Source organism: Pseudophryne corroboree, chromosome 5 (assembly GCF_028390025.1).
Source record: "Pseudophryne corroboree isolate aPseCor3 chromosome 5, aPseCor3.hap2, whole genome shotgun sequence".
NCBI lineage: Eukaryota > Metazoa > Chordata > Amphibia > Anura > Myobatrachidae > Pseudophryne > Pseudophryne corroboree.
Window position 1 is genome coordinate 681,080,256 of NC_086448.1, and position 27,466 is coordinate 681,107,721.

At 45.6% G+C, this 27,466-nt stretch overlaps 1 protein-coding gene across 5 annotated transcripts in view; it reads right to left on the minus strand.

The window, feature by feature from the left end:
* Window positions 1-27,466, minus strand: part of CA8 (carbonic anhydrase 8) — a 282,420-nt gene that overhangs the window by 132,386 nt on the left and 122,568 nt on the right. For all 5 annotated transcript variants that reach the window (XR_010177875.1, XR_010177874.1, XM_063923773.1 and 2 more), the window contains exon 4: window positions 7,740-7,835. Coding sequence is in view for 3 of the 5 variants with exons in the window: in XM_063923773.1 (XP_063779843.1) it covers window positions 7,740-7,835 (96 nt within the window). In the remaining 2 variants the exon portion in view is untranslated. The remainder of the gene's footprint in view (window positions 1-7,739; window positions 7,836-27,466) is intronic.

Here is a 27,466-nt window from a genome sequence, read left to right on the forward strand (position 1 = left end):
TAAGGAGCATTTAACCCCGGCAGCTAATGCCATCTGCAGATGGCGTTAGCCTATAGTAGACTATGGACTACTTTTCTGCATATTATTTCAGATCCCTCTCTGTGAACCCTCACTGACACATGTGCCCACCATGGGCTATGCATCCACACTAAGCAGGTTGAACCTGAAGCGGGAATCACCCAGCATTTTGGTAAATTTAAATATTAATTTTCACATTGGAAATTTTGACGTAAAAAATTTATCACATACAAATTAAAAATGCAGATTGTGATAAATATGCTCGAAAGGGTCCTCCTATACCTTACCCAAATAAACGCTATAGCTTAAGATTACTACTAAAATGTCATCAACTGAAATAGATATGTCTCTGTTGGCTGGTTTAAAGATAGTTGGGCAGGACATTGAAGGTCATATTTACATTGCTGGCATGCCTAGTCCAATCACAGCCAGCAATCCCTTAAATGTTAATATCAAGCATCTGCATCTGAATAACCCTCATTAACAGTTACACGCTGTCAGTCAGCTCAAAAGAGGGTTATTTAGAGATGAACACAGATGGCCCTCGTTCAGTACGCCCTGAACCCCCACATCACGACGACGCCCCTCCGATGGCCGCCGCTGTCAATCACACTTCCTGAATGCGTCCACAACGTGTAAGGTCACGTGTGCAGACCAGATGGATGCAGCCGCTGTGAACGACCGTGTCTATCTCTGAATTAGGCCCATAGTGCTTTGCAGACAAAACTACACATTTGACAAGTTAATATGCACTGTGCAGTCACATTTTTTCTAAGGTTTATAAATTGCACTTAAAAATGAACAAATGTTTTAGGGTTACCTCACATAGGACAATTTGCTTTGTCAATTTGATTATATTTAACCAAACCAGTAGACCATTATGCAATGGGTGGTATATATATATATATACAGTACTATCACCACTCAAAGGAGCCGATTCAGACCTGATCGCTGAAGTGCGTTTTCGCACAGCGGGCAAGCAGACACAAACTGCACATGCACCGCAATGCGCAGGCGCGTCGCAGGGTTACAAAGCGGATCACCGCTAAGCGATGGATTTGTGCGACGGATCCGTTCGCACGGCCGACCGCAAGGAGAATGACAGGAAGAGGGCTTTGTGGGTGGCAATTGACTGTTTTCAGGGAGTGTTTGGAAAAACGCAGGCGTGTCCATGAGTTTGCAGGGAGGGTTTCTGATGTCAATTCCGGTCCCGGACAGGCTCATGTAATCGCAGTGGCTGAGTATGTCCTGGGCTGCGCAGAGACTGCACAAAATCTGTTTGTGCAGCTCTGCTACACAAGCAATCGCACACTTGCAAAGCTAAAAAACACTCCCACCGTAGGCAGCGACTATCCGATCGCAGGGCTGCAAAAATCACTGCCCAGCGATCAGGTCTGAATTACCCCCAAAGTCAAAATCTTATCCAAGTGGATCAGCATGAACAATTGAAACACCACAATTTTTTTTTTTTTTTTTTTTAATGTAGTTCACTTATTGAGTCTATGTACTAAGCCTTTGAGAGAGATAAAGTGGACGGAGATAAAGTGCCAACCAACCAGCCCCTGTCGTTTTACAAAGAAGATATTTCTTTGTATTTTTCATATACTTTATACAGTGAAAACTCTGGTGTAAAATAAGATTTTACTTACCGGTAAATCTATTTCTCGTAGTCCGTAGTGGATGCTGGGGACTCCGTAAGGACCATGGGGAATAGACGGGCTCCGCAGGAGACATGGGCACTTTAAGAAAGAATTTAGATTCTGGTGTGCTCTGGCTCCTCCCTCTATGCCCCTCCTCCAGACCTCAGTTAGAGAAACTGTGCCCGGAAGAACTGACAGTACAAGGAAAGGATTTTGGAAATCCAGAGCAAGATACATACCAGCCACACCAATCACAACGTATAACTTGAGATAAACATACCCAGTCAACAGTATGAACAACAACAGAGCAACAGGTCAACCCTGATGCAACAATAACATAACCCTTATTGCAGCAATAACTATATACAAGTATTGCAGAAGAAGTCCGCACTTGGGACGGGCGCCCAGCATCCACTACGGACTATGAGAAATAGATTTACCGGTAAGTAAAATCTTATTTTCTCTAACGTCCTAGTGGATGCTGGGGACTCCGTAAGGACCATGGGGATAATACCAAAGCTCCCAAACGGGCGGGAGAGTGCGGATGACTCTGCAGCACCGATTGAGCAAACACAAGGTCCTCCTCAGCCAGGGTATCAAACTTATAGAACTTTGCAAAAGTGTTTTAACCTGACCAAGTAGCCGCTCGGCACAGCTGTAATGCCGAGACCCCTCGGGCAGCCGCCCAAGAAGAGCCCATCTTCCTAGTGGAATGGGCCTTAACTGATTTTGGCAGCGGCAATCCAGCCGCAGAATGAGCCTGCTGAATCGTATTACAGATCCAGCGAGCAATAGTTTGTTTTGAAGCAGGCGCCCCAAGCTTGTTGGAAGCATACAGGATAAACAAAGATTCTGTTTTCCTTACCCTAGCCGTTCTGGCTACATAAACCTTCAAAGCCCTGACCACATCAAGTAACTCGGAATCCTCCAAGTCAGTAGTAGCCACAGGCACCACAAAAGGTTGGTTTATATGAAAGGATGAAACCACTTTCGGCAGAAACTGTGGGCGGGTCCGCAATTTTGCTCTATCCGCATGGAAAACCAGATAGGGGCTTTTATGTGACAAAAGCCGCTAATTCTGACACACGCCTAGCCGAAGCCAAGGCTAGCAGCATGACCAACTTCCACGTGAGACATTTCAATTCCATCGTTTTGAGTGGTTCAAACCAGTGGGATTTCAGGAAACTCAACACCAAGTTAAGATCCCAAGGTGCAACTGGAGGCACAAAAGGGGGCTTAATATGCAGCACTCCCTTTACAGCGTCTGAACTTCAGGTAGAGAAGTCAACTCCTTTTGAAAGAAAATGGATAGGGCCGAAAGCTGGACCTTAATGGACTCCAATTTTAGGCCCAAATTCACTCCTGACTGTAGGACGTGAAGGAAACGGCCCAGCTGGAATTCCTCCGTAGGGGCATTCCTGGCCTCACACCAAGCAACATATTTTCGCCATATACGGTGATAATGTTGAGTTGTCACGTCCTTCCTAGCCTTTATCAGCATAGGAATGACCTCATCCGGAATGCCTTTTTCTGCTAGGATCCGGCGTTCAACCGCCATGCCGTCAAACGCAGCCGCGGTAAGTCTTGGAACAGACAGGGCCCCTGTTGCAACAAGTCCTGTCTTAGAGGCAGAGGCCACGGGTCCTCTGTGAGCATTTCTTGCAGATCTGGATACCAAGTCCTTCTTGGCCAATCCGGAACAATGAGTATTGTTCTCACTGCTCTTTTTCTTATGATTCTCAGCACCTTGGGTATGAGAGGAAGAGGAGGAAATACATAGACCGACTGGAACACCCACGGTGACACCAGTGCGTCCACAGCTATCGCCTGAGGGTCTCATGACCTGGCGCAATACCTCTGTAGCTTTTTGTTGAGGCGGGATGCCATCACGTCCACCTGTGGCAGTTCCCACCGACTTTCAATCTGCGTGAAGACTTCTTGATGTAGTCCCCACTCTCCCGGGTGGAGGTTGTGCCTGCTGAGGAAGTCTGCTTCCCAGCTGTCCACTCCCGGGATGAACACTGCTGACAGTGCGCTTACGTGATTCTCCGCCCAGCGAAGAATTCTGGTGGCTTCTGACTGAATCAGAACCGGTTGTTCGCGAAGCAGTGTCTCCGCTTGACGTAGGGCGTTGTATACGGCCCTTAATTCCAGGATGGTGATGTGAAGGCAAGTCTCCTGACTTGACCACTGACCTTGGAAATTCCTTCCCTGTGCGACTGCTCCCCACCCTCGGAGGCTTGCATCCGTGGTCACCAGGACCCAGTCCTGAATGCCGAATCTGCGGCCCTCGAGAAGGTGAGCACTCTGCAGACACCACAGGAGAGACACCCTGGCCCTGGAGGATAGGGTGATTAACTGATGCATCTGAAGATGTGATCCGGACCACTTGTCCAGTAAGTCCCATTTAAAAGGTCCTCGCATGGAACCTGCCGAAGGGAATGGCCTCTTATGATGCCACCATCCTTCCCAGGACTCGAGTCCAGTGATGCACTGACACCTGTTTTGGTTTTAATAGGTTCCTGACCAGTGTCATGAGCTCCTGAGCTCTCTCTATCGGGAGATAAACCCTTTTCTGGTCTCTGTCTAGAATCATGCTTAGGAAAGGCAGATGAGCCGTAGGAACCAACTGCGACTTTGGAATATTTAGAATCCAGCAGTGTTGCCGTTACATTACCAGAGAAAGTGATACGCTGTTCAGCAACTGCTCTCTTAATCTCGCTTTTATGAGGAGATCGTCAAAGTACTGGATAATTGTGACACCTTGCTTCCGCAGGAGCACCATCATTTCCGCCATTACCTTGGTGAAGATTCTCGGGGCCGTGGGGAGACCAAACGGCAACGTCTGAAATTGGTAATGACAATACTGTACCGCAAATCTGAGGTACGCCTGATGAGGTGGATAAATGGGGACATGAAGGTATGCATCCTTTATGCCCAGAGACACCATAAAATCTCCCCTTTTCACTCTTGCGATGACCGCTCTTAGCGATTCCATCTTGAACTTGAACCTTTTCAGGTTTATGTTCAGGGATTTTAAATTCAATATGGGTCTGACGGAACCGTTCGGTTTCGGGACTACAACATGGTCGAATAATAACCCCCTCCTTGTTGAAGGAGGGGAACCTTGACCACCACCTGTTGAAGATACAATTTGTGAATTGCAGTTACCACTATTTCCCTCTCGTGGGGGGAAGCCGGCAGGGCCGTCGGTGAGGGGGCATCCCCTCAAAGTCCAGCTTGCATCCCTGAGACGCAATATCAATTGCCCAGGGATCCAGCAGGGAGTGAACCCACTTGTGGCTGAAATTACGAAGACGTGCCCCCACCGGGCCTAGCTCCGCCTGTGGAGCCCCAGCGACATCCGGTGGATTTTGTAGAGGCCGGGGAGGACTTCTGTTCCTGGGAACTAGCTGTGTTGTGCAGCTTCTTTCCTCTGCCCCTGCCTCTGGCAAGAAAGGACGCACCTCGGACTTTCTTGTTTCTTTGTGATCGAAAGGCTGCATTTGATAATGTCGTGCTTTCCTAGGCTGTGCAGGAATATAAGGCAAAAGATCAGAATTACCAGCTATAGCTGTGGAGACCAGGTCCGAGATCCCTTCTCCACACAATCCTCAGCCTTCCATATGCCTCTTAAGTCGGCATCACCTGTCCATTGCATATTCTACAGGACACGTCAAGCAGAAATCGACATAGCGTTGACTCTAGAACCCAGTAGACTAATGTCTCTTTGAGCATGTTTTATATATATATATATATATATCTTTAGACAGCATCTTTAATATATAAATCTATATATATATATATATATATATATATACTAGGGTCTCAATCTCTGCTGATAAGGTACCTGACCACGCTGCTACAGCGCTATAAACCCATGCCGACACAATCGCCGGTCTGAGTAGTGTACCAGAATGTGCACGCTATCTGCAGGATCCCTGAGAATAGCTGTTAAGTCAGGGCTACCTTTTGGGCAAACATGACACCCTAAGGGAAGATTCCCATCGTATCCTGGCCCTAGTAGGGAAAGGATACTCCCTGAGAATTCTATGTGGGAAGCTGCAGCTTCTTGTCTGGAGATCCCCGCTCTTTTTCATCATGAGAGGAGGGAAATTTACCTCAGCTTTCTTCCCCTTAAACATGTGTACCCTTGTGTCAGGGACAGATGAGTCATCAGTGATATGCAAATCATCTTTTATTACAATAATCATATATTGAATACTTTCATGCCATTTTGGCTGTAACTTTGCATTATCGTAGTCGACACTGGAGTCAGACTCCGTGGCGATATCAGTGTCTATTATTTTGGATAGTGATCATTAAGAGACTCTGAAGGTCTCTGCGACATAGGGACAGACATGGGTAGATTCCCTGTCTGTTCTCTAATCTTTTGTGCAATAATTTCACCTTAGCACTTAATTACACCTATCCAAACAGGTGTCAGCGTTGTCGACGGAGACACCCCTCACACACACATTTGCTCCATCTTCTCCTTAGGGGAGCCTTTTACCTCAGACATGTCGACACACACGTACCGACACACCACACACTCAGGGAATGCTCATCTGAAGACAATTCCCCCACAAGGCCCTTTGGAGAGACAGAGATAGAGTATGCCAGCACACACCCCAGCGCTATTAACCCAGGAATAACACAGTAACTTAATGTTAACCCAGTAGCTGCTGTTTATATTGATTTTTGCGCCTAATTATGTGCCCCCCCCTCTCTCTTTTTACCCTCTTCTACTGTGTATCTGCAGGGGAGAGGCTGGGGAGCTTCCTCTCAGCGGTGCTGTGGAGAAAAAACATGGCGCTGGTGAGTGCTGAGGAAGAAGCCCCGCCCCCTCGACGGCGGGCTTCTGTCCCGCTTAAATATAAATTTTCTTGGCGGGGGCTCATACATATATACAGTGCCCAACTGTATATATGCTAAACTTTTGCCAAAGAGGTCCCAATTGCTGCCCAGGGCGCCCCCCCCCCCCCTGCGCCCTGCACCCTTACAGTGATCGGAGTATGTGAGGAGTGTGTGGGAGCAATGGCGCACAGCTGCAGTGCTGTGCGCTACCTCAGTGAAGACCGGAGTCTTCTGCCGCCGATTTCGAAGTCTTCTTGCTTCTCATGCTCACCCGGCTTCTGTGTTCCGGCTCTGCGAGGGGGACGGCGGCGCGGCTCTGGGATCGGACGACGAGGGTGAGATCCTGTGTACGATCCCTCTGGAGCTAATGGTGTCCAGTAGCCTAAGAAGCAGGACCTATCTTCAGAGAGTAGGGCTGCTTCTCTCCCCTCTGTCCCACGATGCAGGGAGTCTGTTGCCAGCAGAGCTCCCTGAAAATAAAAAACCTAACAAAATACTTTCTTACAGCAAGCTCAGGAGAGCTCACTGAACAGCACCCAGCTCGTCCGGGCACAGATTCAAACTAAGGTCTGGAGGAGGGACATAGAGGGAGGAGCCAGAGCACACCAGAATCTAAATTCTTTCTTAAAGTGCCCATGTCTCCTGCGGAGCCCGTCTATTCCCCATGGTCCTTACGGAGTCCCCAGCATCCACTAGGACGTTAGAGAAATATTAGTATGACAGGAAAGGCTCTGCCTCAAATATGGTGGCCAATCCCGGGATTTAGGGCCAAAAATAGCCGGGATTCAATCCCGGGATTGGAAGATCCAATCCCGGGGATTGAGGGATCAGCGTTGCGTGTCCACAGGATGCTCAGACGCTGCCCGGCTTCCTTGTTCTGGCTCCCCAGCGCAGTGTGAGAGGTCACGCTGAGCCGTCAGCCGTTGCTGGGAGCCGCCAGCAGCGATCAGATTATGGTCCCACCTGCCCGCTCCCGGTATATGGTGAGTTATGTGTGCGGGGTGGGCGGAGCGGGGTGAGGTGAGGGGGCAGCCACATAGCTAAAAGCCAATCCCAGGTATCCCAGGAATCCCAGGATTGGCCATTTTTCAATCCCGATACCCGGGATTGAAAAAATGGCCCGGGATTGGCTTCCCTAGCTTCAAACCACCGCACATCACTGGCATACACCTCATTAAAACAAATATTCAATTAAGTTAGCTGGAAAGAAGAAAAGTGAATTACCTGCACAAATAAAGCAATTATAGCAATCCCATGCACTTGTCCCACAGCTTCCTCAATATTCCTGTATAACGTAGAGTTCCAATGGATAAGGTGGAGCTAAAAATGTAAATAGAAAAACAGTTGAACTTCAGAAAATTTGTATACTATTAACAAATCACTATAAACAGGATGTAACTATTAGGACTGGAAAAGAGTGAACCACTGCACTAAAGTGACAGTAAGAAAAAGGCAAGCAACTACCGACCAGTGAGTCTTATATCAGTAGTAGGGAAATTAATGGAAGCAATCTTAAAAAAAAGAGTTGTAGATCATCTCAAATCCAAAAATTTACAGGATCCTAAACAGAATGGATTTACTGGGGGAAGTTCATGTTGAACAAATTGTATTGACTTTTTTGATTGGGTGACTAAAGTAATAGCTAAAAGGGGACTCTATATATAGCTTATCTAGACTTTAGTAAAGCTTTTGACACTGTCCCACATTGCAGACTGTTAAAAAAAAACTTGAAAGCATGGGATTGGATACTAATATGGCTGAATGGATAAGATCTTGGTTGCAGGACAGAAAACAGAGAGTTGTGGTAAATGGAGTGCATTCACAGGAGGGAAATGTACCCAGCATATTACCCATGAATCTGTACTTGGACCAGTACTTTTTAATATCTTTATTGGTGACATTGCAAATGGTATTAAAGGGAAAGTAAGCCTTTTTGCAGATGACCCGAAGGTATACAATAGGGTAGACAAACTAGGAGGGGTAAAACAAATGATTGATGAAATAGGAAGACTAGACCAATGTTCAATAGCATGGCAATTACAGTTTAATCCCAAAAAATGTGAAATCATGCACTTGGGTCACAAAAATCCAAAAGCTAAAAAAAGTATTAATGGCATCCTGATTTTCTTCCAGGTTTTTCAGGTCGAGGTTTTGATTCCTGGAAACTAAATGAAGTGCTACGTGTCAGTCAACTGGTGAAAAAGTGGTAGACGCTCCCCTTTCCTATCTTGCAGGCAAAGTAGGATCTTCCACCTGAAGAGATTTGGAAATATCTTCACCTGGAGCATTTTGTAATTGGAAGCTCAACTCGCTCAGGCGCCACCAGACCCATGCCTATTTTTGAGAACATGTGCATGGGACCTTCCTGTCCAGCACATTTTCTGTCCAAATGCTATAAGCTTTTAATTAAAAACAGGTTCCCAGATCTCCATAAATACACAAGAGATTGGGGCCTTCATTTCCAGAACGACTTGGTGGGGGAGGACTAGAATAAATGCTTCCAGGCCACTTTTGCTAGCTCGATTAGCTACTCTGTAATTGAAACACACTTTTACCTAACGCGATGGTATAGATGCCCCCAGTCATTGGCCAAAATGTTTTCTGGTGTACCAGATACGTGTTGCAGGTGTAACAATGGCATAGGTTTCATGTGGTGGGACTGTCTCTCTTTACGCCCTTTTTGGAACACAGTTATCACTCTCTCTAGGATGATAGTGGGGTAGGATGTCCATTCTGAACCCGCTTATTGGCTCCTTAACATATTCCCGGGCTCTGTAGCCACATACAAGAAGTCTCTACTAAAGTTCCTCAATACTGAAGTCAAGGCGAATTCCTGTTCGCTGGCGGAGTTCCTCCCTGCCTACTGTGAAAGATTAGTTTGGTAGGAACGACATGCATATATCGATGGAAGAATTATGGGTGATGCCTGAAAACCACCAGGGCTTTATAACTACATGGTACCCCTGGCTTGACCTTAAATCCTCTCAGACATACCAGCTGCATGTGACCTGAGGCCCACACATGTATATTCATCAATCTATTTGTTTGTCTTCAGGCCTTCTCGCCTGAAACACAATGGTTCATTGACACACGGGTGGAAATCATTTTTCCTGACCATTGTATGGACTGATGGAGTGCCACATTCCCCTATTCCCTTCCAATTCCCCCCCCCCCCCTCCCTTTTTCTGTCTCGCTAAAGTCTTTCTTTCGCCTCTTTAGCTTTTTCTTTCTCTTTACTTTTCTGATTTACTTGTTTACTGACGTTTGTTGCTGCCTCGGCAGGATTTGTCTATTTTGGTCAACATGTTGATTGATGTACTGGAGACAATATTTTGAATACTGATTTGTGATGTATACTCCATGTCTCTCTGAAGTTGTTTATCCTGATTGATATATGCTTCTGTGTACTGTTAATTTTTCTGTTTTCATGTATAAAATGTAAAACTTAGTAAACATATATTGAAAAAAAAAAAAGTATTAATGGCACTATACTGGATACTACTGAGGAGGAAAGCTCAGGGAGGACAGAAACCTCCCGTGGAGCAGAAGGGCAAAAGCTAGAGTCACTATCTAGGAGATAGTGGATCTAGGAGTCACTATTTCAGGTGACTTATCGGCAGGTAAGCAATGTAACAAAGCAATGAGGAAGGCAAGTCAGATGGAAAGGAATCAGCAGCAGAAAGAAAGGCAACTAGGAGGGCAAATAAAATGGTGCATGGCTTCCATCACAAAACTTACCTTAAAGGCTAAAAGATCTTACCCTGTATAGTTTTGAGCAGACAAGGGTAGTGGATAAGTAGAATAGTCTCCCAGCAGAGGTGGTAGGGGCTAAGACAGTAGAGCAATGTAAACATGCATAGGATAGACATAAGGTTATCCTTACAAAGAAATAAGGATCTAATAGGGTTTGAGGTAACAATATGGATAATAAAAGGGCAGACTAGACTGGACAAGTGGTTTTTGTCTGCCATCAAGTTTTAAATTTCTAGGTTTATGTTTCTATGTTACCCGGTATTTGCGGATCCATGTAGAATGGGTAGGACTAAACATCATTTAGCCCCGCACCCTGCCCTCAAATAACATCATTTTGTGGCGAAGGGGGTGGGGCCCTATGACGTGACAGCCTGGGCTTCTCACAAAGAGGATGAATAAAAAGTAGGTAAGAAAGAATGTCCCTATCATTGTTTTTGTTGAATTGTAAAGTGTAACGGAATTGCTGGCGCTAAATAAATAAATGGTAATAATAATTGAGACAATACTTTTGTCTGCTGTGTTTTTCTCCCATGCACACCAGACTATCAGTCTTTAAGTCAAATGGAGAACCTAGTAGCCAGCTTCTCTAGATCTAAAATAGCTGATGAAAGAGAACTATAAGTTGCAAAAAATAAGAATTTACTCACTGGTAATTCTATTTCTCGTAGTCCGTAGTGGATGCTGGGAACTCCGTAAGGACCATGGGGAATAGACGGGCTCCGCAGGAGACTGGGCACTCTAAAGAAAAGATTAGGTACTATCTGGTGTGCACTGGCTCCTCCCTCTATGCCCCTCCTCCAGACCTCAGTTAGGGAAACTGTGCCCGGAAGAGCTGACATTACAAGGAAAGGATTTTTGGAATCCAGGGTAAGACTCATACCAGCCACACCAATCACACCGTACAACTTGTAATAACCTTACCCAGTTAACAGTATGAACAACAACTGAGCCTCACTCAACGGATGGCTCATAACAATAACCCTTATTTAAGCAATAACTATATACACGTATTGCAGAAAGTCCGCACTTGGGACGGGCGCCCAGCATCTACTACGGACTACGAGAAATAGAATTACCGGTGAGTAAATTCTTATTTTCTCTGACGTCCTAGTGGATGCTGGGAACTCCGTAAGGACCATGGGGATTATACCAAAGCTCCCAAACAGGCGGGAGAGTGCGGATGACTCTGCAGCACCGAATGAGCAAACACAAGGTCCTCCTCAGCCAGGGTATCAAACTTGTAGAACTTTGCAAAGGTGTTTGAACCCGACCAAGTAGCCGCTCGGCAAAGCTGTAAAGCCGAGACCCCTCGGGCAGCCGCCCAAGAAGAGCCCACCTTCCTTGTGGAATGGGCTTTTACTGATTTTGGATGCGGCAATCCAGCCGCAGAATGAGCCAGCTGAATCGTGCTACAGATCCAGCGAGCAATAGTTTGCTTTGAAGCAGGAGCACCCAGCTTGTTGGGTGCATGCAGGATAAACAGCGAGTCAGTCTTCCAGACTTCAGCCGTTCTGGAAACATATATTTTCAAAGCCCTGACTACGTCCAGCAACTTGGAGTCCTCCAAGTCCCGAGTAGCCGCAGGCACCACAATAGGTTGGTTCAAATGAAACGATGATACCACCTTTGGGAGAAATTGGGGGCGAGTCCGCAATTCTGCCCTGTCCATATGGAAGATCAGATAGGGGCTTTTACATGACAAAGCCGCCAATTCTGACACACGCCTAGCCGATGCTAAGGCCAACAGCATGACCACTTTCCACGTGAGATACTTTAGTTCCATGGACTTAAGTGGCTCAAACCAGTGGGATTTCAGGAAATCCAACACAACGTTAAGATCCCAAGGTGCCACTGGTGGCACAAAAGGGGGCTGAATATGCAGCACTCCCTTAACAAACGTCTGAACCTCAGGCAGTGAAGCCAGTTCTTTTTGAAAGAAAATGGATAGGGCCGTAATCTGGACCCTTATGGACCCTAATTTTAGGCCCATAGACACTCCTGACTGTAGGAAGTGCAGGAATCGACCCAGCTGGAATTCCTCCGTAGGGGCCGTCCTGGCCTCACACCAAGCAACATATTTTCGCCATATACGGTGATAATGCTTTGCTGTCACGTCCTTCCTAGCCTTTATCAGCGTAGGAATAACTTCATCCGGAATGCCTTTTACCGCTAGGATCCGGCGTTCAACCGCCATGCCGTCAAACGCAGCCGCGGTAAGTCTTGGAACAGACAGGGCCCTTGTTGCAGCAGGTCCTGTCTGAGAGGCAGAGGCCATGGGTCCTCTGTGCGCATTTCTTGCAGTTCCGGGTACCAAGTCCTTCTTGGCCAATCCGGAACAATGAGTATTGTTCTCACTCCTCTTTTTCTTACAATTCTCAGCACCTTTGGTATGAGAGGAAGAGGAGGAAACACATATACCGACTGGAACACCCACGGTGTCACTAGCGCGTACACAGCTATCGCCTGAGGGTCCCTTGACCTGGCGCAATATCTTTTTAGCTTTTTGTTGAGGCGGGACGCCATCATGTCCACCTGTGGCAGTTCCCATCGATTTGCAATCTGTGTGAAGACTTCTTGATGAAGTCCCCACTCTCCCGGGTGGAGGTCATGTCTGCTGAGGAAATCTGCTTCCCAGTTGTCCACTCCCGGAATGAACACTGCTGACAGTGCTTGCACGTGATTCTCCGCCCAACGAAGAATCTTTGTGGCTCCTGCCATTGCTTCTTGTGCCGCCCTGGCGGTTTACATGGGCGACCGCCGTGATGTTGTCTGACTGAATCAGCACCGGTTGGTCTCGAAGCAGGGGCTCTGCTTGACTCAGGGCGTTGTATATGGCCCTTAGATCCAGTATATTTATGTGCAGACAAGTCTCCTGACTTGACCACAGCCCTTGGAAGTTTCTTCCCTGAGTGACTGCCCCCCATCCGCGGAGGCTTGCATCCGTGGTCACCAGGACCCAGTCCTGTATGCCGAACCTGCGGCCCTCAGAAGATGAGCACTCTGCAGCCACCACAGAAGAGACACCCTGGCCCTGGGGGATAGGGTGATTAACCAATGCATCTGAAGATGTGATCCGGACCATTTGTCCAGTAAGTCCCATTGGAAGGACCTCGTATGGAACCTGCCGAAGGGAATGGCCACCCTCCTTCCCAGGACTCGAGTGCAGTGATGCACTGACCCCTGTTTTGGTTTTAATAGATTCCTGACCAGTGTCACGAGCTCCTGAGCTCTCTCTATCGGTAGATAACCCTTTTCTGGTCTGTGTCTAGGATCATGCCTAGGAGAAGCAGATGAGCTGTTTGAACCCACTGCGACTTTGGAATATATAGAATCCAGCCATGTTGCCGTTACACTTCCAGAGAAAGTGATACGCTGTTCAGCAACTGCTCTCTTGATCTCGCTTTTATGAGGAGATCATCCAAGTACGTGATAATAGTGACACCTTGCTTCCGCAGGAGCACCATCATTTCCGCCATTACCTTGGTGAACATTCTCAAGGCCATGGAGAGACCAAACGGCAACCTCTGAAATTGGTAATGACAATCCCGTACCGTAATTCTGAGGTACGCCTGATGAGGTGGATAATGGGGACCTGAAGGTATGCATCCTTTATGTCCCGAGTCACCTTTCAGGCTTGCAATAACCGCTCTTAGCGATTTCAACGTGAACTTGAACCTTTTCAGGTATATGTTCAGGGATTTTAAATTCAATATGGGTCCCACCGAACCGTCAGGTTACGGGACTACAACATGGTCGAATAATAACCCCCTCCTTGTTGAAGGAGGGGAACCTTGACCACCGCCTGTTGAAGATACAATTTGTGAATTGCAGTTAACACTGTTTCCCTCTCGTGGGGGGAAGCCGGCAAGGCCGTCGGTGAGGGGGCATCTTCTCAAAGTCCAGCTTATATCCCTGAGACACAATATCGATCGCCCAGGGATCTAACCGGGAGTGAACCCACTTGTGGCTGAACTTACGAAGGCGTGCCCCCACCGGGCCTAGCTCCGCCTGTGGAGCCCCAGCAACATGCAGTGGATTTTTGTAGAGGCCGGGGAGGACTTCTGTTCCTGGGAACTAGCTGTGTTGTGCAGCTTCTTTCCTCTGCCGCCGCCTCTGGCAAGAAAGGACGCACCTCGGACTTTCTTGTTTCTTTATTCGAAAGGCTGCATTTGATAATGTCGTGTTTTCCTAGGTTGTGCAAGGCAAAATATTAGAATTTACCAGCTAAAGCTGCGGAGACCAGGTCCGAGAACCCTTCTCCACACAATCCTCAGCCTTCCATACGCCTCTTAAATCGGCATCATCAGTCCAGTGCATATTCTACAGGACACGTCAAGCAGAAATCGACATAGCTTTGACTCCAGGACCCAGTATACTCATGTCTCTTTGGGCATGTTTAATATATATCTATCTATCTCTTAAGACAGCATCTTCAATATGTATATATCTATATATATACATATATATATATATCTATATGCATACTAGGGTCTCAATCTCTGCTGATAAGGTACCTGTCCACGCTGCCACAGCGCTATAAACCCATGCCGACACAATCGCCGGTCTGAGTAGTGTACTAGAATGTGCACGCTATCTGCAGGATCCCTGAGAACAGCTAGTGCTACCGTCTGGGCAAACGTGACACCCTAGGGGAAGATTCCCATCACATCCTGGCCCTAGTGGGGAAAGGATACTGCCTGAGAATTCCTTGTGGGAAGCTGCAGTTTCTTGTCTGGAGATTCCCGCCCTTTTTCCTCATGAGAGGAGGGAAATTTACCTCAGCTTTCTTCCCCGTAACATGTGTACCCTTGTGTCAGGGACAAATGAGTCATCAGTGATATGCAAATCATCTTTTATTACAATAATCATATATTGAATACCTTTCAGCCATTTTGGCTGTAACTTTGCATTATCGTAGTCGACACTGGAGTCAAACTCCATGTCGATATCAGTGTGTATTATTTTGGATAGTGATCATTGTGAGACTCTGAAGGTCTCTGCGACATAGGGACAGACATGGGTAGATTTCCTGTCTGTTCTCTAATCTTTTGTGCAATAAATTCACCTCAGCACTTACACATATCCAAACAGGTGTCGGCGTTGTCGACGGAGACACCCTCTCACACACATATTTTCTCTATCTCCTCCTTAGGAGAGCCTTTTACCTCAGACATGTCGACACACGCGTACCGACACACCACACACACAGGGGATGCTCTATTTGAAGACAGTTCCCCCACAAGGCCCTTTGGAGAGACAGAGAGAGAGTATGCCAGCACACACCCCAGCGCTATATAACCCAGGGATTACACTACAACTCAGTGTTTACCCAGTAGCTGCTGTATATACAAATTTGCGCCTAAATTTATGTGCCCCCCCCTCTTTTCACCCTTTGTGTATCTGGATACTGCAGGGGAGAGCCTGGGGAGCTTCTTTCCAGCGGAGCTATGAATAGAAAATGGCGCTGGTGTGCTGAGGAAGAAGGCCCCGCCCCCCTCAGCGGCGGGCTTCTGTCCCGCTTTCTGTGTGAAAAAATGGCGGGGGTTTTTACATATATACAGTGCCAGACTGTATATATGTATTTTTATTGCCAAAAGGTACTTCAATTGCTGCCCAGGGCGCCCCCCCCCCCCCCCCCCCCAGCGCCCTGCACCCTACAGTGACCGGAGTGTGTAGGTGTGCTGGGAGCAATGGCGCACAGCTGCGGTGCTGTGCGCTACCTTAAATGAAGACAGGAGTCTTCTGCCGCCGATTTCGTCGTCTTCAAGCTTCTGTTCTTCTGGCTCTGCGAGGGGGACGGCGGCGCGGCTCCGGGAACGGACGATCGAGGACAGGTGCCTGTGTTCGAACCCTCTGGAGCTAATGGTGTCCAGTAGCCTAAGAAGCACAAGCTAGCTGCAAGCAGGTAGGTTTGCTTCTCTCCCCTTAGTCCCACGTAGCAGTGAGTCTGTTGCCAGCAGAAGCTCACTGAAAATAAAAAACCTAATAAATACTTTCTTTACTAGTAAGCTCAGGAGAGCCCACTAGGAGCACCCAGCTCTGGCCGGGCACAGATTCTAACTAAGGTCTGGAGGAGGGGCATAGAGGGAGGAGCCAGTGCACACCAGATAGTACCTAATCTTTTCTTTAGAGTGCCCAGTCTCCTGCGGAGCCCATCTATTCCCCATGGTCCTTACGGAGTTCCCAGCATCCACTAGGACGTCAGAGAAATAAATATACTGTCAAATGTTTCAATTTGTATCATGGCATGGAAACGTACAGTACATGTATTTTACTGTGATTTCACAAACTCCACTCCAGGAATTGGTAATTGAGACAATACAAAAGAAGTTAAACTTGAGGATAGATTTATGCTTTTCCCAAAGGTCACATTTTTAAAGGGGGGTGGGAGGTTGTTATCTGTTTTGTAAACAGAAAGACATATTGCTGGGATCATGAGAACATGAGAAAAGTCCAGTCTTTTCGAATGCATCCAGCATACCATGATATGAGTGTTGCATCCTGGCAAATGACATTAAACACTTCCTCTACATTGTTTTCTCGCTTTATGTTCCGCCAGGTAAAACACACATAATCTCACCTGGATCAAGATTTTCCTTCCAATGTTTGCTTTGCAAGTATTGTGTATAAATATTACGCTTGTGTGAAAATGAAATCCATGCTAAATTATGTAATATAATATGGCTTTGTACTATATATACTCCTCCCGGAACAAAAGGATTATATTTTGATCAACATGCAGTGCCACTTAGACAGTGTTCTGGGCAGCATCATTGAACACTGTGTGAGATTACATATATATCATATAATTTTGAGCTTCCACCTCATGCTTCCTATTGGTTGCCAAGTATTCTTCTGTATACTGTAGTTATAAAATCATATTTGCACTAATCCTGTTAATCCCAACGTCTAGATATATCTACATTTTAGGAAAATAAGCATTAGAAGTTCCTAAAAAACCAGCATCCAACATGAAAATCATAAAATAGGATTTTGGTACTTACCAGGTAAATCCTTTTCTTTGAATCCATAGGGGTCACTGGAGTACTCTTGGGATATGGACGGTCGATAGCTGGGAGAATAACACATTTAAATATTTAAATGTGCAACTCTCCTCCCCCTCCATACTCCCAAGTGCCTCAGTTTCTTTTTGTGCTGAGACGAACAGGAGCGAAAGAGGATGAACAATGGAGAGTTACAACATGATAAAATAACGGACAACTGTAAAGTTAACACCTAACAATAGTCAACTGTAAAGTTGACACATAACATAACGGACAACTGAAAAGTTGACACCGAACATAGACATCTGTAAAGTTGACACCTAACATAAAGGTCAACTGGAAAGTTGATACCTAATATAACGGTCAACTGGAAAGTTGACACATAACGGACAACTGAAAAGTTGACCTGACAACCGATAATCACCGTAAGCTTACAACAAGTCGGTGAGAATGTGTTACCATAAGATATACTGAACCTACCACAAGACAGGTGAAACTGCTATGGGTGGGCGTCCATTGACTCCTATGGATTCAAAGAAAAGGATTTATCTGGTAAGTACCAAAATCCTATTTTCTTTTTCATCCAGTAGGGTCACTGGAGTACTCTTGGGACGTACCAAAGTTTCCCCGTTGGGCGAGAGAGCTGGTTGTCACCTGTAACAATAGACGGCCAGAGCTAGATGCTGATGCTGCAAAAGCATTGAACTTGTAGAAGCGCACAAACGTGTGCCGTGATAACTATGTTTACCATATGCTGTCCATGACGTTCCTACAGAACGCGTGTAACGTGCTGAAAACAACGTAAGCGGTTGTAAACTAGTATTAAAAAAAGACTGACGAATGGTCAGCTTAATTTATCTGGCAAATCTCCGAAAGGATGCTGGCCAAACTACGTGGACTGCATTATAAAGACCAAGCAATGTTTATACTATGCCCTGTTGATATCCGGCTACCCCAATATGAAGCGCACAAACCATATTCACAGTAGCTGGAGTTCCTGAACCTTCTGAGAAACAGGAACAATGATTGTGTGAAAAGAGGCTACCACCTCTAAAGATTACAAGCGGAATTTCGAAAGAATTTTGTTCTTCAACCAAACCCCAGATATGGTGGTATGTATTAGAGAAACTTAACAGCCCCGTGTTGTAAGAGTTTAAAAGATGATGACTACAGAAACCTAAAAGTCTACTGAAGTCACATGAAGATGTAGGTGGTATAATGGATGTTAAACTGGAAGGACATCTTGCCAAAACTTATGCCCTGTTGGCAAGAGAGCCAACCGGCGGTGAAAAAGAATTGTGAAAATAGAAACCTGCACCTTTAGTGTTGATACACCTAGTCCTCCATCTAAACCCCATCTGTGAACATAGCCCCAGATGGAATCATTTGTAAGAAGATCTCTGAAACTTAAGAAGCTTCACCCCAAGCAACCCTTGCTTGCTCAATTGCGTGATAATGAGCTGCTGTAACTGTCTTCCCAGTATGTACCCTGGTTGGTATACTGTGGAATGGCCACTCGGTTAAGCGAGCGGTTTCAATAGCCACCCGTGAAACGCAGCCGCGCTAACTCGGGGTAACAAACTGACCCTTTTCCAGAAGGTATGACATAGCTGAACGGCGACGGATTGTCTGTGAGTAGCCAGCGAGGCTACGAGAACTCTGCTCTCCGAGGCCCATAAAGCGCCACTAGGATTACAGTCATGGCTTTCCTTACGTGATCCGCTTTATCAAAAGAGTAAGCTGCGAGAAAGGTGGAAACAGATACAAGGCTGTACGGCCACGCAATTGTGAGAGCATACCCTGCCCTCAGACTAGTTTTGAACACCTACGTGAGTGTGTGATGAATTTGGTGAGATGCCAGTAAATCCACCTGTGGGAAACTCCACTGCTGGACTAAGATCTGGAACACTTGTGGATGTACAGACCCTTCTACTTGGTGAAAATCCTGATGACTGAGTCAGTCTGTTTTCTAGCTGTCCATTCCTTGGAATGAACAGTGGCAATAATATCCTGATGCTCGACTCAATCTAGGAATCGAGAAACGTCTTGTGGTTTCTGTTCTGGCAGGTAAACTCGTTGATCCACTGTACCGAGAATCATTCCTAGGAATTGAATTCTTTGAGATGGAATCAGGCTTGATTTCTTGAAGCTGACAAATCAACTGTGCTGACCTAGTACATTGTACGTTAGTAAGGCATGTTGCAAGATTGTCTGCTGAGACAGAACTTTGATGAGCAGATTGTCTAAGTACGGAACTATTATCTCCTATAGTCATGGGACTTTGAGTCCTTCTTGTTCTTGACGTATGCGACTGCAGTTGCGCTGTTCGACCAAACATGAACAGTGTAAGATTACCAGAAAAGAACTGCCTGTGTAGAGCCTTGTAAACAGGCCTAAGTTCCAGGCATTGACAGTAATCTTTCCTGATCTGGCCACAGACCATGAAACTGGCCATGTTGGATTATAGCTGAGAATTGCGTAAGACGTCAGAATTATCCCATTCCAGGCTCCGAATCTTTTCTCCGCAGTGAAAATTATTTGTAGCCTTGAGCCATTCGAGTAGCGATACTCTGTACCCTGGAACCAATGACACCCTCTGCTGAATTTGTTGACGCAAGGCAGACCACTGCGTAAAAAACGTGAGCGTGAAATATCCGAACGGGAATGCCTGGACGAATATTCGAATGTCCCAAGAGCACCGAAACTGATCGTGGTTAGAGCACTACCGGTACCAGATGACGAATACCTTGCTTTTACTGCAGACAGGTACAATCGTGCTAAAGTAGGACCTTGTACGACCATAAAGCAAGGTGAAAGTATGTGTTAAGACAATGTCTTGAGTAGCTTGTCTGAGTACGACTATTAGCACCCTTATTCTGGATCTGAGATGAACAATTATCACAGACATCACTTTCCCCAGACATCACATCTGCGATACCGGAGGCACAGATGAGAGCCCAAAAGGCAGTGCCTGAGTGATGATGGTTTTGTTTTTTTCCCGCCAACCAAAAGTACAAACATTGTACGTACGCAGTCTTGGCATTCAGTGAAATCCTGATCTCTTGTGGTTTAGACCCAGTCAGCGAACCCATCATTCTGTAGAAAGTTACCTAGTGATTGAGCCTCCTTAAGGTCAATATTGGTGTGACTGAGCCGTAAGGCTTAGGCACTATCTAAAGATTGGTATAAAATACCTGAACTTGTATTGTGCAACAACATCAAGTGGAACGGCTGAACACATGCTTGCACAATGGAAGGTCAGAGATAAGCTGGAAAACTGCCATGTCACTGGCTTGTCAGCTGGCTTTGTGGTTTGACGGCGGCTGGTGGCTATGTTGAAAAGGCCGTTCTCTACCATGTCTACTGCACCCAGTAGCCTGAGAACCTAATTTGTCCTAACAAGGACCGATAACTATGTGTTGTTGTTTTTTTTTTTTGTAATAAGCCTGTCAAAAATAACGAGAACTTACTTGGCCATCTATAGATAGATACCGTAGGCCAAATACTGAGGTGATTCAGCAATTCAGCAATGTGATCGTTTAGCAGTAACAGGTGTTCTAAGGAACGGCCCTGTTGTGGGCCTAAATTGAGCTGTGTAGCCTATATAATTACCACCATGTTACCGAGAACCCCACCAAAGCAAGTGTAAACAACACTTCTGCTGAAGCCTAAATGGTCTTTAGCAGGGCTACCAGCTGACACAGCGAAAGTCATAAAGCGTTGTTGTTTCGCTAGGACTGGAATAGTGAACTCTGTTTAAACTAAAGAGAGTCCACTGGTAACGAAATGTTGTGAGTTAGTTTGGGAAAGGTTATTAATTCAGAAATTGCGTTGCACAGAAAAGCCTTTAACTGGATTTATTACAACCTCATTGTTTCCTGAAATATTCAGGACTAGTATTGAATCCTCAGATAGCAACAGAGAGTATGAGACAAAAGATGATGAATGAACTAGATATGGACAGTTCTAGACTGTGCCCCTATACCAGCCATCATCGGAAGAAGAATCAAGGCAGAGGTCCTTATTGAGCCCCATATATCCCAAACCCAGTAAGCGGATGGTGTGCCAGAATTATGTATACACCCGGCTCCGAGTGACTTATTTTAACAAAATAAATACATAAAGAAATAAATTGTGCCTGAAACCACCAGAGGCACATCCTATATACTGTGCAGTAGTTTACTTCCTAAAGAAGCTCAACCAACACCCTTGCCCCCTCTGTTGCTGTGTGTTGTAGGACAGCCACAAAATTCCTGGATGAAACAGGAATTATAAAACTGTAGCACAACACTATATAACTGTGTCTGTTAGTGTGAGTATGACTGTAAATACAGCTGCAAACTCACACCAAAAGCAGCGTCACTTAGATTTTGTGAAAATGTATGGAAATTGTGTGAAACACCCACATACACATATAGATTATATATTATCCTCATCGTAGGATGAATAATCTGCTTTATTAATAAGCACTGTATTAATCAGCACTAACCCCCTGTGCGTGCAGACAGGCTTAAGCCTAGCTGACCTGAATAACTATCAACGTATATCAATATATAAATATATATACATATAAACACTGTCGAAGTCAAAAATATTACATAAAGAGACCATACAAACTCTACACACATATAAGTCGCTATACTTGCAAATATGCGCAGCGAGCACAGCAATATATGGTAACACACGCATTTCCACGGACATGCCACAGAGATGGATTCAACACTTATTTCATACAGTACATAATTATAATAATATCAAGCGCCAGACATCATGATGATTTAAAATTATATATAATGAAGTAATGTCATGTATGTGTATTATTTGAACGAAACCAGATAGACTGGTCATGTTTACTATTGAAGCAACCAGATTGATGTGTAGATTCATTTGATGCTTGTTGTGAAGTTGTGGGACATTGCAGCAGATAATTATGATTAAATGTATAAAAGCTAAAATCACTTTTATTAGAACAATAGATATTCCAAACAGGTGGTGGACAGGAAACTCAGGCCAGCCCTTTGGATGTCTTCAAGGCTGAACCTGATTAGCACATACAAAGAAACTAGTGACTCATCATGAGTACCCTCCCCCAGAAACTAGATAACACACTGGAGGGTAGTTCCTGTTCTGGTCTCAGAGGAAGATGGAGTCCCAGCATTACTTTACAGAGAGAGAGAGTGATATGGAAAGACGAATTTATATAACTTAAGGATAATGGTATTGTATGCTGGCATGTTACTGTAACTGTATGTAACTGTATGTAACTGTTTGTTTTAACTGCTTACTGTGTGAGTGTAACCATGTAACTATAGGTATACTGTACTTTGTAATATATTGAATCCATATCCTTTTTAATAACAGATATATACATCAATGAGCTTTGGAATTCAGATAATGTGTGGGTGTATTGTTTTCTCTTATGGGATGCAGTGTTTTGCGATGTATAGCGCACATTCATGGGATATGGTAATAAGAGGTGCAGGCGTTTACAATATATATTAGAGCGGGCATTTTAAATATTCGTGAGAAATCAATTTGGCATTCACAACACACATATATATATTTATATATATATATATATATACACACACATATTCCCCCACTGCACTATCCAGTGCAGACTAACACACCGACACTGTTGAAGGGAGTCTCCGCTCACTGCAGCTGCAACAGTGATTTGGTGCCTCGTAGGGAGCGGACATAGCATAAAGAGCAACCCTCCCCCACATCCCAGTAAGCGGTGGCAGACATCGAGATCTGCTTGTCTGTGCTGAGCAGCGGCAGCAGGAGCTGACCGCCGTAGGCACAGGGGGACTGCACGTATAGTAATGGCAGCCAGCAGCAGCAGGAGAAGTTGACTGCGGCCGTGCAAAGTAGCGGGCGCTTGAGCGCTGGGGAACTGTGCCCAGCGGCAGCAGAGAATGCTGTCCGCGGCTGGGCGCTGGTCTCACACACGGCGGGGTGGCAGCCTGTGCTACCATAACCCCTGAGAGACGTTGGTAGTGAAAAGGGGGCTGTCAGTTCTGCAAGGGTGTTAGAAATGAAAGAGGGGATGATGCCATTTACTACTAGCACCCTAGCAGTACTCTGACGCTCTCTCCCTTTACATACTAAGGGGGTGTTGAAGATGAAGGAGCGGGAGGTGTCTGGGTGCTGTAGAGCTCTTGAAGGTGTATGGGGGGGATTTGTCTGGGTGCTGCTGGGCTGCCGTTGAGGGGCATCACCACCTTTTTCACCTCTGAGCACTTGGCATGAACATGCGCCCCTGTCAAGGCCCCAATTAATTTCCCCAGGAAGTAAAGATACTGTAAATCCAGGAGTTGACCTACTCTTTAAAAGAGTGTTCTAGCGATCACGTATCTAGCACAGTGTACATGGTTAAGACTATCAACACTGGGTTCACAAATTGGGCGAGATTGAAATGTTATCGCCCCCTATCTCCCGTCTAAAGTGACAGGAGATTGCAGGGGGCGATATACAAATGTCTCCTGCATAAAGCGCCTAAACCCGACTAAGCTATTGGGCGCGACGTAAAAAGTCCTATTTAGCCGTACAAATGGGCCACTTTTAATGTATTTCAGATCACCACCCCTGGGGTTAGCGAGCTGAAATGCTGATGTCGCGCCCGTCGGCAGCAACATTGGAGTAACTGCCAAGGGGCGCGATCATGGCCGGGAGAGGACGGCAAGATTTTAATCTCGCCCATTCTGTCCATGAAAATATAGCATAATCGAGTAGAAGACAACATAATGGGATGTCGTTGACATGCCGGTATGTGGGATCTCGGCGGCCAGAATACTGGCACCTTAATCCAGACTGTCAGGATGTAGTTGACAGCCGGATCCCGAATGTAAGTATGTGAGAATTAGGCTTAGGCTGAGGAGAGGAGGGTTAGGGTTAGGCTGCGTGGGGGGGGGGTTAGGTTGGGCTACCCAACACAACACAACATTGTTATAATGTAATATAAGTGAACAGCAGTTTATAGATAAACAATAGGTATTGAACAATGTATAGCAGATATAAAAGCAAAAAAAGCTGATAACATTAAATAAGATTCAAACTACAACGATCCCTGGGGGTCCCTTTCGGTCCTAATCAGACACCCAGATTGAAGTACGTGGACACTGAACACATCCATCCATTTCAGCTACAGTCACAAAGGCCAAGATGTGTCACACATAGCAATCTTTTATCCCCCTTGAGATTAAGGGTGGTGTCTCACCAGAAATGTATGCAAACTATATAGCATACTACAAAAATAGCAAAATAAAATGCTCTATCAATCTAGTAATACCCTTCAGGTGTATGAAAGGGAGGGGATATTCTAAACAAGAATAAGAAATCAGGTTTTACCCCCCGCACACCAAAAGATATTAGCAATAAGACTTGAACACTGCATGGTACTAGAAAATTCAGAGATTTTTTATCCCCCTTGAGATTAGGGGTGGTGTCACACCAGAACTCCAAACTATATAGCATCCATACATTGATAATCTACTTTATTAGTGGTAAGGTGCAGTATTGATACATTTGTAATTATAACTAAATAATAATACACTGCTCAAAAAAATAAAGGGAACACTAAAATAACACATCCTAGATCTCAATGAATGAAATATTCTTATTAAATACTTTGTTCTTTACATAGTTGAATGTGCTGACAACAAAATCACACAAAAATTATCAATGGAAATCAAATTTATTAACCCATGGAGGTCTGGATTTGGAGTCCCCCTCAAAATTAAAGTGAAAAAACACACTACCGGCTGATCCAACTTTGATGTAATGTCCTTAAAACAAGTCAAAATGAGGCTCAGTAGTGTGTGCGGCCTCCACGTGCCTGTATGACCTCCCTACAACCCACACAAGTGGCTCAGGTAGTGCAGCTCATCCAGGATGGCACATCAATGCGAGCTGTGGCAAGAAGGTTTGCTGTGTCTGTCAGCGTAGTGTCCAGAGCATGGAGGTGCTACCAGGAGACAGGCCAGTACATCAGGAGACGTGGAGGAGGCCGTAGGAGGGCAACAACCCAGCAGCAGGACCACTACCTCCGCCTTTGTTCAAGGAGGAACAGGAGGAGCACTGCCAGAGCCCTGCAAAATGACCTCCAGCAAGCCACAAATGTGCATGTGTCTACTCAAACGATCAGAAACAGACTCCATGAGGGTGGTATGAGGGCCCGACGTCCACAGGTGGGGGTTGTGCTTACAGCCCAACACCGTGCAGGACGTTTTGGCATTTGCCAGAGAACACCAAGATTGGCAAATTCGCCACTGGCGCCCTGTGCTCTTCACAGATGAAAGCAGGTTCTCACTGAGCACATGTGACAGACGTGACAGAGTCTGGAGACGCCAAGGAGAATGTTCTGCTGCCTGCAACATCCTCCTGCATGACCGGTTTGGCAGTGGGTCAGTAATGGTGTGGGGTGGCATTTCTTTGGGGGGCCGCACAGCCCTCCATGTGCTTGCCAGAGGTAGCCTGACTGCCATTAGGTACCGAGATGAGATCCTCAGACCCCTTGTGAGACCATATGCTGGTGCGGTTGGCCCTGGGTTCCTCCTAATGCAAGACAATGCTAGACCTCATGTGGCTGGAGTGTGTCAGCAGTTCCTGCAAGACGAAGGCATTGATGCTATGGACTGGCCCGCCCGTTTCCCAGACCTGAATCCAATTGAGCACATCTGGGACATCATGTCTCGCACCATCCACCAATGCCACGTTGCACCACAGACTGTCCAGGAGTCACGTTGCACCACAGACTGTCCAGGAGTTGGCAGATGCTTTAGTCCAGGTCTGGGAGGAGATCCCTCAGGAGACCATCCGCCACCTCATTAGGAGCATGCCCAGGCGTTGTAGGGAGGTCATACAGGCACGTGGAGGCCACACACACTACTGAGCCTCATTTTGACTTGTTTTAAGGACATTACATCAACGTTGGATCTGCCTGTAGTGTGTTTTTCCACTTTAATTTTGAGGGGGACTCCAAATCCAGACCTCCATGGGTTAATAAATTTGATTTCCATTGATAATTTTTGTGTGATTTTGTTGTCAGCACATTCAACTATGTAAAGAACTAAGTATTTAATAAGAATATTTCATTCATTCAGATCTAGGATGTGTTATTTTAGTGTTCCCTTTATTTTGTTGAGCAGTGTATATTAAATCCATCTATTTACTTATTCTTAAGCGACTGTATTTTATCTTAGGCCCAATAACAACCTATCTGCACGTCAGAACAGAACCAATGGGAAAGGTAAAATGTTCTCTTCGCATCCGACAACACATAAATATATGCAGCTTTATACTGACTATCAATGTGGGGCAAGAGTAACATGAATTTTAATATTAACCCTACTGGTTACACATGCGGTGGGATGTAATGCCGCCCGAGTCAAGGTGGCTGTGCGGGATGCCGGCCAAACTCTGACATTTTTTTAAGGGGCAATCACTTACAAGGCATGCTTTTGCCTTCTAAATGATTGCCCCTTCAAAAAAACGTCCGAATTCGGCCGGCATTCCGCACAGCCGCCGGACTCAGGCGGCATTACATCTTGCCAATGGTCTATAAAATAGCAGTTAGATACTGATTGGATGCTAAACTCAACTTCTATACTTTATCTCAATGGATTATTATTAATAACAATAATAATTTTATTTATATAGTGCTCTTTCTCCAAAAGGGCTCAAGACACTTAACAGAATTAATATAATATAGTGCAGAAACAATGAAGTACAGAAAAGCTATTCATAAAATACAGAGAGCATGGTGATATTAAAGGGACAATTATGGAAAAGCTTGAGTAAACAGGAGAAAGGGGGGCTCTCAAACTATATGGGGAAGTGAGTTGGAGCCGCATGGCTAAAAGCTTGACCCCCAGATGAATTATGGGAGATTCTAGGTCCTTCACCTAAAGATCGCAGTAATCGAGCAGGGCATTATGGTATCAGAAACTGATTCAGGTACCGTGGGCCCTGGTCATGTAGGGCTTTGAAAGTCAGTAAGTTAATCTTGAAGACGATTCACCATCTTACAGGCAAGCTAGTGGAGGAATTAGAGTATGGGTGCTATCTGGTTGGAATGGGGCTGGTTGGTTAACAGCCTGGCACTGCGTTTTGTACCAGCTGTAAGCGGTACAATTCTTTTGCCGGGAGACAAAGGTAGAGGGCATTACAGTAGTCTAATCGAGATGATAC